This window comes from Camelus dromedarius, chromosome 31, assembly GCF_036321535.1.
Source record: "Camelus dromedarius isolate mCamDro1 chromosome 31, mCamDro1.pat, whole genome shotgun sequence".
In the NCBI taxonomy this organism is placed as follows: Eukaryota; Metazoa; Chordata; class Mammalia; order Artiodactyla; family Camelidae; genus Camelus; species Camelus dromedarius.
In genome coordinates this window covers 20044302-20061476 of record NC_087466.1, presented here as the reverse complement: position 1 = coordinate 20061476, position 17175 = coordinate 20044302, and the positions used below count along the sequence as shown (strand labels likewise).

General features: G+C 51.2%; 1 protein-coding gene across 1 annotated transcript in view; it reads right to left on the bottom strand.

The window, feature by feature from the left end:
• The window catches only part of DNAH10 (dynein axonemal heavy chain 10), a 120660-nt gene that overhangs the window by 6495 nt on the left and 96990 nt on the right, over positions 1-17175 (bottom strand). The window contains exons 58-70 of the mRNA XM_031442542.2: positions 13302-13483; positions 12046-12182; positions 10979-11196; positions 9711-9932; positions 9354-9501; positions 7468-7747; positions 6537-6766; positions 5497-5770; positions 3667-3771; positions 3146-3300; positions 2486-2640; positions 988-1171; positions 202-402 (exon numbers count right to left, since the gene is read on the bottom strand). Of these exons, the coding sequence (XP_031298402.2) occupies positions 202-402; positions 988-1171; positions 2486-2640; positions 3146-3300; positions 3667-3771; positions 5497-5770; positions 6537-6766; positions 7468-7747; positions 9354-9501; positions 9711-9932; positions 10979-11196; positions 12046-12182; positions 13302-13483 (2491 nt within the window). The remainder of the gene's footprint in view (positions 1-201; positions 403-987; positions 1172-2485; positions 2641-3145; positions 3301-3666; positions 3772-5496; positions 5771-6536; positions 6767-7467; positions 7748-9353; positions 9502-9710; positions 9933-10978; positions 11197-12045; positions 12183-13301; positions 13484-17175) is intronic.

The window sequence follows — 17175 nt, the reverse complement described above, 5'->3', positions numbered from 1 at the left end:
ACCCGAAAATTGTCACCCTATTCAGGACAGTGCTGATCTCTGAAGGGAGATGGAGAGATGGGGAAGGGGGGGGGTCCACAGGGTTCCAGCGGTATCCTAGGGTTATTTCTAAACACACACACACACACACACACACAGCAAAATGGTAGTGAGCTGAGGAACTGGGCTGTGGGTCTGTTGGTGTTTGTCCGGCAGCCAGACCTTCAGGGACTTCTGCAGAATCCCAGTGGGGAAGCCCTGAGTGGGGTCCGTGGTGAGCCACAGGCGGAAGTCAGGGTGGGGCTTGGAGATCCTCTCCAGGGACTTCTCCAGATCCTTCAGCCACTTAACCAGGAGATGACAGTTCTGCAGCATCAGCCACTGCCCGCGAGCCACCGCCGTCTCCAGCAGCTGCAGGGCCAGCTGCACCAGTGGGGAGAGATGGGCAGAGTCGGTGTCCTGAAGCCACAGCACCCGTGTGCTCTCCCACAGACCCGCTCCACGTCCCCAGAAAACTAACAGCGCTGTGGTGGTCCAAGAGCCACAGAGGGAGCCTTGGAAGAAACAATCCTTTAGAATTCCTCCAGGGCCACCCAGGGCTGCCAGGCTGCAGTCGTTGGCCTCCCTCAGCCCCCAGGGCACCAGCTTCTCGGACACAGTGAGTGGCACCTGCACCCTGACCGGCCCCTTGGCCTCGCCATGGGGGCAATGACAGCTCTGATCCACTGGGGCTGTTGCAGGGACTGAGGGAGATAACGACTGTATGTGAGCTTTGAAAAGAGCAGAACACAATGACTGCACTGGGTTGGGCAAATGCAGAAGGGCAGCCCTAGAACGACACCACCGTGGACACTGTCGTCACTGCACGCGAGACACTGCTCCGCAGAACGGGTGTGCACTGAGCTCGCGTGTAGGGCGGTGCTCATGGCTGAACTCCAGACATTAACTTGTGCCTAACAGGGGCAGGACCTCACCCACATTTAGAGCTTGTTCCTTCCAACAACATACCTTCTCTTGACCTTGACCCATGGCAAGGAATTTGAGGCGGTTCCCTCCAAAACCACTGCGCTCGGCCAGCTTCATTAGGTCACTGGCAGGGTCAGAGCCAGGACTCAGGATAAACACGATGGGTGAGTTCGGAGTGCTCTGCTCAAAGATGGCTTCAAAGCTGATCATCGGGGGCTGCACGTACCTGGGGAAAGAAACTCACCTGGAAAACTCTCCCCAGAGAACGGCGCCAGGCAGGGGCCGGCCAGTCCAACCAGTGCCGTGCCTCCCAGTATCCAGAACCTTCTGACTGCTCCTCTGGCATCTCTGCGCAGTCTTCCTTGTTTCAGAATCCAGCTTTTATGCACATTGTGCACGCTGGACGGGAAGCTTCTGAGTGACGGGGACCTCTCTGCACAGCCCAGTGCATCCGAGTTGGGTTTAGTAGGTCTGCGCTGAGCTGGGTGCCTCCTGACGGGGGCCCCTCGGCCGGCCTTCCAGGTGGACGTGCCCTCAGCACTGAGCCCAGAGGTCCCACCCCGGCAGCTCCAGAGGTGTGTCCTGATGGGTCCACATCCCAAGATTTTTATAAATTAGCTGCCAATCCATGAGGATTGGCAGTTTTTGTATAGAAACCCAAATTTCTAGCTTCCTTTGAAAAGTCAGAGGACCTGGGTCCCCACTGCCACCTGGAGGCATCAGCAAGGAGTTAAGGGGCTGCTGACCAGGTCTCGACAAACCTCCTGTTTGCCACAGGCCCTGCCCGGCCTCATTCACTCATTTGCATCACCTGCCGGCCAGGAAGACGAATCTGAGCTTCTAACCCCAAATTATCCACCTGGCTTTGCACTCGATTCTAGAGCTACCAATATGGTAGCCCCCAGGCACACGTGGCTACTGAGCACTTGAAGTGTGGCTAGTCCAAATCGAGATGCGCCGTGTGAATTCACACAGCATTAGTATTATTATTTGGGGAGGAGGAATTAGGTTTATTTATTTATTTATTTATTTTAATTAATTTATTTTAATGGAGGTACTGGGGATTGAACCCAGGACCTTGTACCTGCTAAGTATGTGCTCTTCCACTGAGCTATACCCTCCCCTGTCACATAGCATTATTATTAAAGCCTTAACAAAAAAAAATATGCAAAATATCCCAATTATTTACATGCCAAAATAATATTTTAATATATTGAGTTAAATACAATCATTTATTGTTAATGTTATTAATGTGTTATATGTTGTTATATATGAATATATTTTATGTACTGATAATCACTGTTATTAAAATTAATTCCACCTGTTTCTTTTTGAATGTGGCTACTAGAAAACTTGAAATTACGTACATTGCTCATACTGTGTTTCTCTTGAATAGCATTACTCTACTGCGGCTACCAAATCCTGCTCAGACAGTCCTCTCCGGAGCTGGCCAACCACTGCCATCTGTGAGTCCAGGAGCAGGTGACATGAGACATTCTATCCACAAAAAGGGCCAAGCAGACACGAGCCAAGCACTTACTTCTCTCCCATCGTTACAGTCACGTAGTCAGTCACCGCGCGGTACACCCGATCCACGCGGAAACAGCGCAAGATGAGCAACTTCTGGAAAGGGGTGACGTTGTTATCATAGCCCAGGGGGAATGGAAACTGCTCAGGTGAGTCCAGGTCATACCACTGGAAAAAGCAGAGAACATTCATGGCGGCGTCAACTCGGAAATGACGTGGGCCCCCATTTTTACAGGATGGTCCCCAGAGCCACCGTAAAAGGATGAAATCTATAGGCCACTTCTGCTCGGATCTGTCATTTTCTACCCCCAGAAAACTACAAAAGCAGAGAGACTCTCTCCAGGAGCAGAGAGACTGAGTGTTATTCACTGTTGTGTCCCCAGTGCCCATCAGGGACATGGTCCATCCCCAGATGCTCAACAAATTTCCTGGGTGGGTGGATGGACAGATGGATAGACAGATGGACAGAGAGATGGATGGTTCTCCCATAAAACTAGCTGAGCTAGGTAAAGGAGAATTCCATCCAGGGAGCTAGAGGGTGTTCACTCTACTCTGAATGGTCACTCGGAGGAGTGTCTTCTCACATGTAAGGAGTCAGGCTGTAGCTGTAGTTAAGTGTGGCGACTACTGACGCACGGGGAAGGGAAGCAGGCCGCAGGGAACGTGAGCTCACCTCCTGCCAGACAGCCAGGTGCTTCTCAACGTCATCAGGAAGGTTCCCAAAGCTGTCTGGAAACATTTCTGATAGAAGAATGATGTCTTCCCATCCCTGGTCGGACAACCAAGCACAGGGCTTTTTTCGTTTGCTCTTCTCCAGGGAAATGTTTCCTGGTCACAACAGAGGAAGAGAGGTCAAACAGTCAACACCAACACGTCGGGAAGGGCCAGCAGCTCCGGCCGCGGACTGCTGTCACTTTGGGAGGAAATCCACTCCCACCCCGTCACCGCCCACGACTGCAGCCAGGCAGCTCTGTGTGGCTTCCGGCCGCGGAGCAGTCTTAGGGCAGAGACTGGATGCTCTAAGTCAACAAGAACCATCTCGGAGGCTGGAACCATCAGTTGAAATATGTCATAAAGCAGTGTTATTGGAAGTCATGTTTTAAGGAGAATTTTTGTTGTTGTTTGTTTTCAGCAAACAAACATGCAGCGTGGGTCCAGGGAGCTGGGGAGAAGGAAACGAGGCAAAGTCATTACCTTTCAAGAAGAAATCTAATTCTTCCTGGGGGACCCTCCCTTCTGCTTGTTCAATCTTGATTGTCATGTTGAAAGAAAAGAGTAACTTGTGCCTCTCAAACAACCCTGAACAGAAACAACAGAAGGGTCTGGATAAAATAAGTGCATTTAAACATGGGGGTTTCTTAAATTGCAGAGAAATAAAATGAAGCGCCTAGGCTGCGTGGTTGCCACGAGGGCCCTTTGCATTTGGTGTCTGTGAATATCTGAGCGCAAAACACCTGAGCTCAGTTTACACGGCCTGCCCCAAAGCGCCCCTCGCTCGCACGCGTCTGAAATGGCCACGTCTCCGGGAAGAGGACAAGCAGGTGCGGACAGTATGACAGAGGTACAAAGCCACCTTCCCGACCAAGTGCCGGTCCACTCGCTGCCTGACTCAAAGCCAAAGTTCGTACGGTCTAGAAGGGGTATTCGCAAACTATCTATAAAGAGCCAGAGAGTAAATAGTTTCGGCTTTGCAGACCAGAGAGGCTTGGTGCTAACTTCTCAGCTCTGCCGTGGTGCCGTGAAAGACAGTGTGTGTAGCACCGGGCGTGGCTGTGTGCCAACAAAGCATGATTCACAAAAGCGGGCAGTGGGCCAGATCTTGCCAATCTTGATTGTACAGTAAGCACATTCAACCAACAGACTATTGCTAGGAAGATGCAAAATACTAGAGTCCTTTTTTTTTTTTTAACAGAAGAAACGTGTTCTTGGGAAAAAAATGTGCAAAGTCAAAATTTGTGATTTGAATTCGACTTTATATGTGTTAGAAGGGTTGGCTCCATGAACGATAAATGCTGGAGAGGGTGTGGAGAAAAGGGAACCCTCCTACACTGCTGGTGGGAATATAGTTTGGTGCAGCCACTATGGAAAACAGTATGGAGATTCTTCAAAGGACTAAAAATAGACCTACCATATGATCCAGCAATCCCATTTCTGGGTATATATCTGGAGGGAACTCTAATTTGAAAAGATACATGCACCCAGTGTTCATAGCAGACATGGAAGCAACCTGAATGTCATCAACAGATGACTGGATAAAGAAGCTGTGGTATATTTATACAATGGAATACTACTCAGCCATAAAAAGGAATAAAATAATGCCATTTGCAACAACAACAATCTCCAACCTGGAGATTGTCATTCTAAGTGAAGTAAGCCAGAAAGAGAAAGAAAAATACCATATGATATCACTTATATGTGGAATCTTAAAAAAAACAAAACAAGACACTATGAAATCATCTGCAAAACAGAAACAGAATCGTGTGGTGACTGGGGAAAGGGGGGAGGGATAAATTTGGAAGTTTGAGATTTGCAAATGTTAGCCACTATACATAAAAATAGATTTTTTTCAAGTTTCTTCTGTACAGCACAGGGAGCTATGTTCAATATCTTGTAATAACCTTTAATGAAAAAAATATGAAAACAAATAGATGTGTGTATATGCATGACTGGGACACTGTGCTGCACACGAGAAATTGACACATTGTAATTGACTGTACTTCAATTATAAAAATAAATAAATAAAGACGGGTTGGCTAGTTAAGTGAGCCTAGTCCTTGACCTTTCTCCTGCTCAGCTGGTATGGGAGACTTGTGTCCCCCTGACCCCAAATCCGTATGTTGAAGCCCTAATCCCAACTGGAGACTGGCCTCCAGGAGGTGCTGAAGGCAAAATGAGGCTCTTAGGGTGGGCCCTCATCCAATCAGACTGGCGTCCTTATAAGAGGAGGAAATCTGGACACACAGACAGACAGCGGGGTGCACATACGGAGTGCACTGGCCCTGATCCGTGCAAAGAGGCGCTCACCCGTGCAGCCATAATTATAGATGTTGAAGGTCAGCGTGTCCATAATGTTCCTCAGTCGCTTCATGAGGATGGAATCAGGCAGCGACTTCTTGAGCGACAAGCCAAAGACCTCCAGGAAGGCGGTCAGCGAGTACTGGTACATGGAGTTCACCAGGGCCATCTCCGACAGCACGAAGAACAGGATGGCCCCCCTCCGGGCAGCTGGCCGGTAGCCGTCCCGCAGCCTGTCGATGTCCAAGGCTGTCTTCTCCGCCAGCTTGAGCTTCTCAGACACCTAAAAGCAAAGGTGCATGTTGCCACTGACAGCCATAACCAGGAAGACTTACAAAAGGGGCAAGAAAGTAAAAAGGCAGAAGGTGCGGGGAGGGGCGGGTGGCAAAGAAATCCACGCAGTTCTCACAGGGGCTGGGAGGGCACCCACCCTCTTGCAAGATGTGGTAGGTATTTGTGGCCTGAATGCCCTACACTCGGGCCCCCTTCTTCTAACAACAGTCCCTGAGCTTTATTTGGACACTTACAATTTCCTCCCTTCGTTCATATGTGGGGCTCTACCCCAGTTCCAGGAGAGGAGCGGGTGACTCGGGCCAAACTAATCCACACGTGGCATCCCCAGGCCGTGGGAGTGGTTGAGGGTGGACACGGGACGTAAGTGACTCTCAGGACCTTCATGATAGGGGCAGAAAAAGATTCTTCCTCTTCCCTTTGGACTTGAACCTCAGGGGACACGAGGTCAGACCCACCTTGTGACCATGAGGCAGAGAATAAAGCCAACACAGCAGCAGTTCTAGCCCAGAAATGGAAAGAAACTGAGTCCTAATGATATTTTTGGAGTCCTGGATCCAGCCCTACCTGAAGCCAACCTTGGCCTTTTCTGTTTTCTAAGCCAATAAATTCCTTTTGGACTTAAGCCAAGTAGGGCTGGGTTTTCTCTTGCTCTCAACGGAAAGAGACCTGATGCACAGGGTCCCTGGGAAGGCCTCTGGGTCCCCATGGCTAAGATCCCCACTCCTGACTTGATGCATTTGCCCTGCAGTTCATACCTCTGTGGCTTTGGATTTGGTCTCCTCCAGGGTCTGCACCAGCTCCACGTTGTCCAGCATGTTCCCCGTGGAGGTGGCCAGTTCCCGGAGGAGGGAGTCCTCCAGATCCTTCAGCAGGTTCTTGTTCTCACTCGTCTCCTGGATGAGGTGCTCCCTCTGCTCCTCCAGCTCCCGCCTCTCGTAGGCCACCAGCACGCTCAGCAGCTGGTCCTCCAGGCCTTTCAGGGTAACTGTGGGGGGACAAGGGAGACCCTCACTGCCGTGTTCCCCATCAGGCTGGTTGCCTTGTCTTCTCCCTACCCAGTGGTGCCTGGGGAGTGGAGGGCGGGCCCAGCATTTCGGGAACATGGGAACTCACTCTCCCACCAAAACCACTCCAAAGCCCCAGGTGAAAAATGCCTGGCAGAAGGCAACAGATGCTGCTACCCAGAGAAGAGGACATGAGAGTGAGGATGCCCCAAAATCAAATCCAGGGCCCCCACATCTTGGGGGACCCTCACTGAAAACATACCCAAACTCAATTAACCCATTTAGGAACCTGGATGACCACTCCAGAAAACGTGAGAAGTGGCATTTAATTCTTCACAGGATTCAGTTGAGAGGAAGGGGCTAAAATCCAAAATCCCAAAATCATGCCACGTATTTAAATACACAAATACAGAATAACCCCCTGGCCTAGCAGAAAGGGGTCTCACCTTGCTGAGTGTGAACACCTGAGCCCCGTGGTCCAGGCTCAGCACACCTCAAGACACATAACTCACAGCCTTCTAAAGGGCCCCCAAACCTTCCAGGGGTTGCTCCATCACTAAGAACTGATCAGTTAAGATGTGACCATGAGAATGATTCACTGAATGAAATGGTGTCCCATGAGAGCCGTGAGCTCAGATTGTGAGCGCACCTAAATTGGCCACTGAGGTCTGCACACTCTTACCAGTGTAATTGATCACCATGGCTTTCCCGAACACGGAGGGGCTATATCTGGGGTTGGCCAGCTTGGTGTTCAGATACAGCCTGAAATTCGAGTCGTAGTCTACTTCCTTGTCTCCCAGGATGATAAACTGCCGGCCCTGGGAGACCTTTATGTTTTTTTCTAAGACGTTATCAATCACAGGATCGATGTACTCATCCACATCATGGAACAGGAAGGGGGTCCCGTACTTTATGGACATCTCCAGCTGCTTGAGGAAGTCGGGGTCATTAAAGGAAGCCACCTGGAAGGGAGGGGAGGCAGATGCTGAAGGTCAGCTCCCTCATCAAAGACAAAGAAAGCCTTGCAGTGGGGAGCGGACGTGTCAGCACCTTGAAGGGAGGCAGCGGGGGTAAAAGAACAGGGAGAGAAGCAGGACATGTAACCTGTATAAACCCAGAAATCCACGAGATCCAGGCTCCAAGCAGCCTCTGTGCACACAGCACAGTTCAGCAGCTAAGGTCACCAGGAGGAAATGTCATTGCATCTCTCAGAGGACCTCGCTCTTACTCACTTCCCTCCAAACCTCACCACTGCTTTCATTATCTCTTTCCTCCAAACATCTGTACAAACTCTTCCTGTCCTTCCAGCCCCTGGGGACCCCTCTTCCCTTCCTCTCCACCGTCCTTTGTTACGTTGATGTACTTAGCCTCTCACCCCATAAGCTGAACCCTCCGTCTTTAAGCGATAGGATGGCAGTAGCAGTAGGACTGGGGGCCAGGAGAGGGCTGGCAATGTGAGAACTCTCTGGCAGGTGAGAACTCTGGCAGGCTCAGGGAAGAGGGACACCAGGAACATGCCTGCATTCATGGTATTTGTCCCACCACAGCTATATGTGAATTTTAGGGGCGGATGTTCCCCTGACCTTGGGGCGCTTCCCCCAACAGCACGTACATAACCGGGAAGCAAGGACCAGAAAACATAAGGAAAAAGTGAAAACGGATAAGCATGAATTTGCTGATTATTTCAGCAAAAAGTAATCGAGCCCCAGCAATCTTACCCAAGAAAACTGAAAACACATGACCACCAAAAACTCGCACATGAATGTTCGCAGCAACGCCATTCACAAGAGCCAAAAAAGCAGAAACAACCCAAATGTCCATCAACTGAGGACCGACTGAGATCGCGGTCCATCCATGCAATGGACTCTTATTCAGCCATAAAAAAGATGAAGTACAGACTACACTATGGATGAATTTTGAAAACATTTTGCGAAGTGAGAGAAGCCAGTCGCGACTGGCTTCCTATGATCCCACTCATATGAAATGTCCAGAATAGGTGCATCTATAGAGACAGAAAATATATTAGTGGTTGCCAGAGGCTGGCGGTGAGGGGATGGCAGGGGAAATGGAAGTTTTGGGGGTGGTGATAGCGAAAGGATAAAGCATTTGGCTGGGGGGTGGTGATAAAAATTGACCCTGGCGATTGTTACGCAGCTCCGTGTGTAATCTACTAAAAACCACCGATCTGTATGCTCAAATGGGTGAATTGTATGGCATGTGAATTGTATTTCACTCAAGCCCCTTCCCCTCCCCCTAAAAGGAAATGTTTGAGCATCCAAGGCCGCCTGGCCCTGCTCTGCGTACGGGGGACGCAGGGAGGAATAAAGCACCGTCTTCGCCCTTAAGCTCACAGCCTAAGAGGCAACGCACGGCCAAACAGCAGAGTCAAACCCGAGGTGGTTCAAGCTGCCCTTGAAGACTCATGGAGGTGGGGGAGCAGGGAAGGAGAGGGCTGGGCTTGGGGGCCCAGGGTGGTGGCTTGGTGGCATTTCAGCCTTGTGCTGCCAGGGAGGGGCGGTGGGAGAGCCGAGGTGGACCCTGAGGACACAGAGGGGGAGCCGGCCATACCCGCAGGTTGTTTTTTTCCTCTTTTCTCTTTATCCAGTTGAGGGCCTGCTGCTGGGGGTCGATGCAGAGGGGGAAGCGGCTGGCCCGGGTGGTGAGAATGCCATTCTGAACCGAGAGCTCGTCGGGGGGCAGTCCCTGGGAGCCCCACCTGGAGGAGACAGTGGCAGGGGAAATGGGCACTTTTCCGGCCAAGTTGTGAACCAGCGGGGAGCCTCAGAGTCCGAGGAGCTGGGTGTACAGCCTCCCTGCCACCTCCCTGCTGGCAGGTCGGCCACAGCCCTGGTTGTGCACCCCATCTCGAGAGTCCCCAGCCCCCTGATCCCCTGACCCTGTCCTCCCGGCTCAGGGCCCCCTCACCTGCTGATCTCAACGTCATCCGTGAGCAGGCTTTCCAGTCGGAAGGGCTGGCTCAGGGGGATGTCCCGCCCCAGGATGTCACTCTGCCAGACCTGATTGACCATCTGGTCCCGGAACTCCCACGTGAAGGCGCCCTCGTAGCTCAGGAAAGCTGCACAGAGCAGGCAATCGCCCAATAACTTCACACGCCTGTGCCTCAGCTCGTCCAAGTCGTTCAGCCACCTGTGGCGGGAGTGGGGAAAGGCTGCTGCCGTAAGCCATCACCTTCCGGCACACCCCAAAAGAACATTCTAGAAGGCCCAGCCTGACACATGGCTGGGGAGGGAGGCTAGGCAGAAGGAAACATTTTCTGAAATATTCTTTTCTGGAAGAGAACAGAGATCGCCAGCAACATGTGAGTGCCATTTCCCCGCCCAGCGAACCCAGCGTTTTCAAAGACTTTGTCCAACAAATGCCAGGGGTCAGCAGACCAGCATCTAACGGGGCCTTGATAAATGTTTGTGGGACGCATTCTGTCTCAGAGGTACGTATAAGGCAGTGACCACATTGTCTCCAAAGGCCTAACCACTAGCTTACAAACACGCCCAGCAGAGCATGAGCCCTGGTCCTGCTTGGGGACAAAAATTCTACCCAAGAGAAAAGAAAGCTGATGTTTCATTTGGCCTCTTCTGGTTAATGGCCAAGGTCTTCTAGGTTTTAGAAATATTGAAAATGGTTTTTTTCCCACAAGAAAATAATACTTTCCAGTGTTTTCCGCACCATTTTTTGCAGGTGTCGGGTTAGAAACTGCTGTGACATCCAGCGGACCAGCTATGGCCAGACGGTCCTCCCGCCCATAACCGTCCAACAGCCCCACCTACTCAACACCGAAGCTCAGGATGGAACCAGCCACAAGGGTTCAGCGACAGAGGTGGGCTCCTCCTCCGGACCCGTCCAGAAGGGGCTTGGGATCAAAGGTCACCAAGAAGCAAACAACCCAGGACCTGGGGCACCTTGCCAGAGGCCACTGGCTCCTCCCAGTCCCCACAGCTGCACTGCTTCCCGTTAAATAGCACTCCATACCTAATTTTAAAAATCTATCAAATGGCCATTAACCACCTTAAACAAGATCACAGGAAAGCCAGAACTTTTCCACACGGTTTTCAGATCAAAACGCAGTGTGGAATGAAGACGCCACTCAGAGAGAAATTCTGCCAATGGTGCTCACTCCCAAGCGCCAGCGTCTGGCTCAGAGCCGCCCATCAGGAGGGCTGGTCAACCTGGCTGACCTGACGTTCTCGGACCCCAGCCCGGAGATGAGCTTGTCGGCTGCGATCAGCCGTCTCTCCATGATCTCAGCCTCCTCCTGCAGCTTCTGCTTCTCCAGGATGGCCGCCTCGTATTTGGCCCCCAGAGCCTCCAGCTCCCTCTGGATCGCTGCCAACTCATTCTGGATCTTCTCCAGCTCCCGTTTCGTGAGGTGAAAATTCCGCTCCAGCCTGGCCACCTAGGTGAAGACAGTTGGCAGCAGGGTGAGGCGGGGAGAAGGTCGTCACACACCCGGGCTCATGTCCACCCGCATTTCTGATGCTGTCCCTGCCCTCTGGGGCCCCGTATGTCACAGCGAGGCACGCGGCTTCTTTTCTTAGTTACGTCTTCAATGGCTTGATGCAAAAGCCCTACATCCCATTAAGAAAAGATGTCCTGCATCCGAGTTAGCAGATGACTTAACTTCCGTTGTGTACTAAGGTCCCATTGAGATGATGCTGTGGTTCTAAGTCAAAAATTCAAAAGGATGCATGGAAGGTAATATCGGTCCTACTATTGGGTTCTACGTTTTCTGACGGATACAATTCTGAGTTGTAAAGCAATGTCAAAATATGTCTCAAAACGGTGGAATCAACCTTATAATTCTCTTTGTACGTGTTACTTTGCCCCAGTGATTCTCAACAGGGACAGATTTTGCCCAAGGGACATAGTGATGACAACGTCTGGAGACATTTCTAGTTGCTGAAACACGGGGGTAGGGACAACGGGAAACATCCTACCACACCCAGCACGGCTGCCTGAAACAAAGAACAAGCCAACCCAAAATGTCAATAGCACCCAGGTCGAGAAACCCTGCTTTAGCCCCCGAGAATGATTTCCACCCTCTTTCATTTCTGGTTCTGTAAGGTCACATGACATTTACGTAAGAGTTGTAACTCGAGGTTATCATTCATTGGGGGGAAAATGTTTAGAGGATTTAAAATCGGAACCCTGCCAAAATTTTTCCAGCAAGGGTTAGACGTGAATCCTGACTCCAAAACGATCTCTTGGCAGAAGCGTGAAGGTCTCCCAGATGCGTGGTAAATACCTTGTCTCTTTTGGGCTTGATTTCTCTGAAAACATCGCAGTAGCCCATCACAGCCTCAACAAACTTCAGCATCCCCAAGCCGGCTTTGCTCACAGCTTCCATTTCCTCCGTTGTGGTGTTGAGAGTCTTCAAGAGACCTAAAAAGGTCAAAGATGTCATGATTTCGATGAGCGGCGAGCTTCGTCTTGGGAAACTAAAATGGGAAATAAACTGCCGACTGACAAAATAAGCATAATTGGGTCCTTACTCCAGGATCCAGACAGCCCTCCCACCGACCACAGGTGGGTCCAACCCCGAATGAGTTTTGGGTAAGTGGATGTTTAAGATGTGAGTGAGGGGCACAGGTTCCTGCCACTCAGGACGTCCTAAGATCCAGGCACCTCTGTTTGACACCCAGCAGCCCCCGGGGGACCCAGAGGGAATCCCCAACTGGGCACCAAGGTGGATGAGAGCTGGCCGCTAACTGGAATTCGTAGGTCATTATGGGGCACCAACTCTTCCACCCACACCCCCACCCTGGGAGTAACTTCACATAAGTGGAAAGCCATCCCACCCATATTCGGGTAAAGAAAGTCCTTTGGGTTTTTCTGTAGTTGTTGTTATCCTTTGTGTTTCATTTTGCTTTGTTTTTAAGCGGCTGAGAAAAAGCACTGGTGATAAAGTTTGGAGTAAACCATCAAGATAAACAGTGACACAAGGAACTTGTATTGCGTTTGGCAAAGACTAGCACCATTCCCACGGCTAAGCTCCGGGCCAGGTCAGGAAGCAGGCTCAGAGGGAACACGGGCGTCTGTTACTGGAGCTGGGGGGTGGCCATGGGTGGTGCTGGCTCCTCCTCCTCCCTCATCCCCCAGGGACCTCATACTGGCAAGAGGAACAAGGGAAGAAGGCAAGTTAGACCAAGTCTTGGCTCCACTGTGCCCATCAGACTGAATGCACAGAAGACAGGGCGGGGCTGGGATTCAGAAGGTCGTGTTTCCCACTAGGAAGAACCACAGCCGCTGTTGAATCAGACATTCCTGGGGCACCACTGCCACCGCCCATCCAGCAACCACCCTCCCTGTTTCACAAGACTGTGCCGCCATCTTCCCCTGGGAACAATCATTCCGCCTCTTCCATCGGCAGAGCCATGGCGACACCTCCAATGGGAGGGCCTGCCTGCAACAAGCCCCCTCCTTGCTCTCCATCTCTGCCCCAGACACTGAGACGCCAGGTTGAGAACCAGCCTGGCTATTCCCACACTTGTCTCTGCTCACCTCTGATATGCTTAACTTGGCTCTGGGTAATTGAGTCGAAATCGATCTCCATCAGAGACCTCAGGAAGTTGGGGTCGGACATCATGCCCTTGGCGGTTTTCCAGTTGAGTTCCTTGTACCCCTTCATGATGAGGATGCATTCACAGACCGTCTGCACCTGCTTCGGGGGCTTGGCAAAGGACCTGGAGGGGAAAGGGAAACACGCGCGGATTGGATGCAGGGTGTGGCCAGGGTCTGGACTGAATGAGGGTTCTGGGAAAAAAGCTCAACCCGGAGCTGTTTCCTGGAGGTGATACTGCATGGGACCAAAGGAGGCCACAGCGCAAGCCCGACTTGGGCCCCTGCAGGTGGGCTGCTCCGAGGGCAGGGACTGGGTCTCCTCTGTTAGGGGCCAGACCAGGCTCCTGGAGCCTGATGGGGCAGCAGGAACACAGCAGGGTGTCATTAAACACAAGCCCAGGCCACCGCTGTGCGTCTGAATCAGTAGGTCAGGGTGGAGCCTCAGACTCCGCGTTTTTAATTACATCCCGCGGTGATTCTCAGCCTCTAAGTGGCAGCCGCTGTCATTATGGTCATTATCACCATCATCGTCATCCTGTTTTCTGTTTACGGGATGATGAAACAGGGCTCAAGTTCTTGGATGGCCTGCCCGTGTGCGCACAGTGTGTGGGGTCTGGGGTCCCCGCACCCTGGGCTCCTTCAGGCAACGGAAATCATTTTCTCTGTCTTTGGTGAAGCTAGACCATCACTCTGCTGCTCCAATACTCCAGCATCCTTGACCCTTCACGGAACTGGGGACCCAAAAGGAAAAGGAGAAGGGACAGCCGCATTGGCACAAAGACCCAAGAAGGGACGGGTCTCATGAAGACTGTGCCCAGTGGGACCACTAGGCTGCCTGGCTGCTCGGCAATGTCTGTAAGAGCCACACGAGTCAGACACCAAAGCTGTGTGGAGAGACAGAAGCAGAGGGAAAATGATGAAGAAAAGGCAACAAAAGGAAAGGAGGAGAGAAGAGCAGGGGTGACAAAGCCCCCTGAGGGCACGGAGCAGCCTGGGGAGAGGCCAGGGTGCCCCCGAGAAGGGGGAGGGAGGGAGACAGAGATGAGGAGGGAACAACGTGACCCGCCCAGCAGCGGGAGTCTCTCTGAACCCAGCAAACCCCTCACCCCTCCTGGCCCCAGACCCCCACCCCCTCGCCTGCAGACAGGGAGCCACTCAGAGTAAGGACAAGCCAGGGTGGTGACTCCAGCACAAAGCCCAACGATTAACGTAATGGCCCTGAGTCACCAGGGAAAGGTTCAATTACAACGGTGTGGGGCGCTTACGAAAGTGGGCAAGGCTGTCAACTGTTTTTAAAAGGTTTCCTTCGGGGTTGATAAAGGCCAGGCCCAGGCCACTGCTCTCTGAATAATCAGAGGAGGGGAGAACCAGTGAGATGTTTTCAGACACAAGACAGAAAGAGCCTGGGGGCAGGGTCCCCAGCCCAAGGGCAAGTTAGGAATGGTCCCGGGGGTCCTCAGCTTTCCCTGCTACAAAATGGGGGAGCGGAACCGGAGCCTGCCAGGGACTCCCATGTCCTTTGAGTCCATGAAAGTGAAGTTCTCTGTTCCCAGTTTACAAGCCTTCCCCAGGAACCACGTTTCTCCAGAACACGGCATCGTAGTGCCGGATAACTGAGGCGTTCAAAACACTAAGGCTACAAGTCTGAGAAGTGAAAGTGTTTCTGTTTCATTTGAATCCTTTCTCCCAACCCTAAAGAAACTCAGGGGAGAGACAGACAGACAGACAGACAGATGATGACATGCTGCTTTCGTGGAGGAGAAAAACCATGACAAGCCCCACTCTGCACTCCCCGTCCCTCCACCCCAACCCCCGGGCTGTCTCTGCTTTTCCCTTGAGCCGAGCTCCTTCCAGCCCCGCTCCAGCCTCTACCCCACATCTCAGTTTAAATGCCACCTCCTGGGGGACACCCACCCCCAAGACTAGGTCAGGTCCCTTGCTGTCTGCAGTCATAGCAACAAAGACGCCCCCCTCCTAACCTCGCCCTGGGTAATTTTACTGCACCCGTGGGCTTCCCCTGTGAACACCTGTTCCTCCCCCAGACGGCTGGCTCCACGCGGCAAAGACCTGCCCCCCAGCCCCAGTGCCAGTGCAGGGGGGCGGGTGGGAGGCAGTGGACGACCACTGTATGAAGGAAGGAAGAAAAACAAGCTCGAAGGCCAATGACAAACCGAGTCTTTTCTCTTTGGAGAAACATCCAGCACTGATCTGCATTGCTCCTAATCTTCCTGCCTTGACATTTAATGATTTCTGCAAAGGGGACGGAGCATTATGGCAAGGAGGTGCTATTTAAAGAATTAAAGGATCATGAAATTGTCAAGATGTAAGTGCTGGCTCATCGCCCTTAACACCCAAACAGCCTCAGCAAAGCCAGGCTGCAGTCATCTGGATCCGAACTCGCATTGCACCCAAGGGGCGATCCCAAAGAGAACAAAGGTTTAAGCGTAAACAATCAAACATAAAAGTATCGGGTGAAACCACGGGGAAATTATTCTACAGTCTCCCAGCTGCAAAGCCTTTCAAGTATGAGGTCATATCCAAAAGCCACAAAATAGAAAATATTGCTAAAAATCTGCCACAGGAAAAATAAAATCTCACACACGACAAACACAAACACACACACAAACCTCCTAAACAAAGTCAAGTGGCTGACGACAAGCCGGGAGAAATATCGGCAGCTTGCAGCACAGACGGAGGCTAGTCTCCCTGTTACATGAAAAGCCTCTGGACATGGGTAAGAGAGACAGCAAAAACAGCAGCAGTAACAGCAATCCAACACATAAATGGGCAAAGCACATAAACGGTTCCCAGAAAATTACACACATTTTCACATAAGACAAAAAGGCCAGCCTCACTCATCATAAGGGAAATGCACATGGAAACGATACAAATGCCATTTTTCAGCTATAAAATAAGCAAACATCCAAGTGTTTAGTAGTGCCCTCTGTTGGTGAGGCTACAAAAAAACAAAAAAAAACAGGCACTCTGCAGGGGTGCACATGCCACAGACATTCCAAACGCACACACCCTCGGACCCAGCAATCCCGCTTCTGGAAACGCATCCTTCCACTGGCCTTGCCCAGGTGTGCAGCGACCTACCATCAGGGTTACTCTTTTCCACACTGTTTGTAAAGGCAGAAAGATTGGAAATAAGCCAACGATTCATAAACTGGGGCTGATTAAACACATGATGGCACAGCCATCCAATGGAGTGTGATGGGCTATTTTTAAATATTGGGGCAGTTCATCATATGTCAACATGCAAAAGAGCTGCGCAAGGTATCCTGAAGTGGAAAAACCAAGTCGCAGAAAAAAATGGATAGTGTGTTACCAATCATATGAAAAGAAAGAAAGGAAAAAAGAATACACAGGTATCCTTTGTTCTGCAAACCCTTAGAATCCAGCATCAGAAGCTGAAGAGACGCTGGAGTTTCTGGTTGCCTTGAACATGCACAAAAATTCTCCGCATGGATATATGAGAAATACATAAGAGATATACAGTAACCGCACAATGGTTATCTGTTGTGTAGGGGGAGGGGAACTAAGCTGATGGGGGACAGGTAGGACGGGGCTTTTTGTGGCATGTCATTTTGATGTTGGAACCATGACCCTAGCTAATGTTTACATGGCACTGATCCAGTGGCTCAACCCAGTTCTGAGAGCTCCTTACGTAAAAGCTCATTTGATCCTCAGAACAACCCTCATGAGGACAGTTATTATCCACATTTTACAAATGAGTGCACTGCAGCACAGAGAGGTTAGGTGACTTGCTGAAGGTCACACAGCCAGGAAGAAGCAAAGCCGTGCATGAATG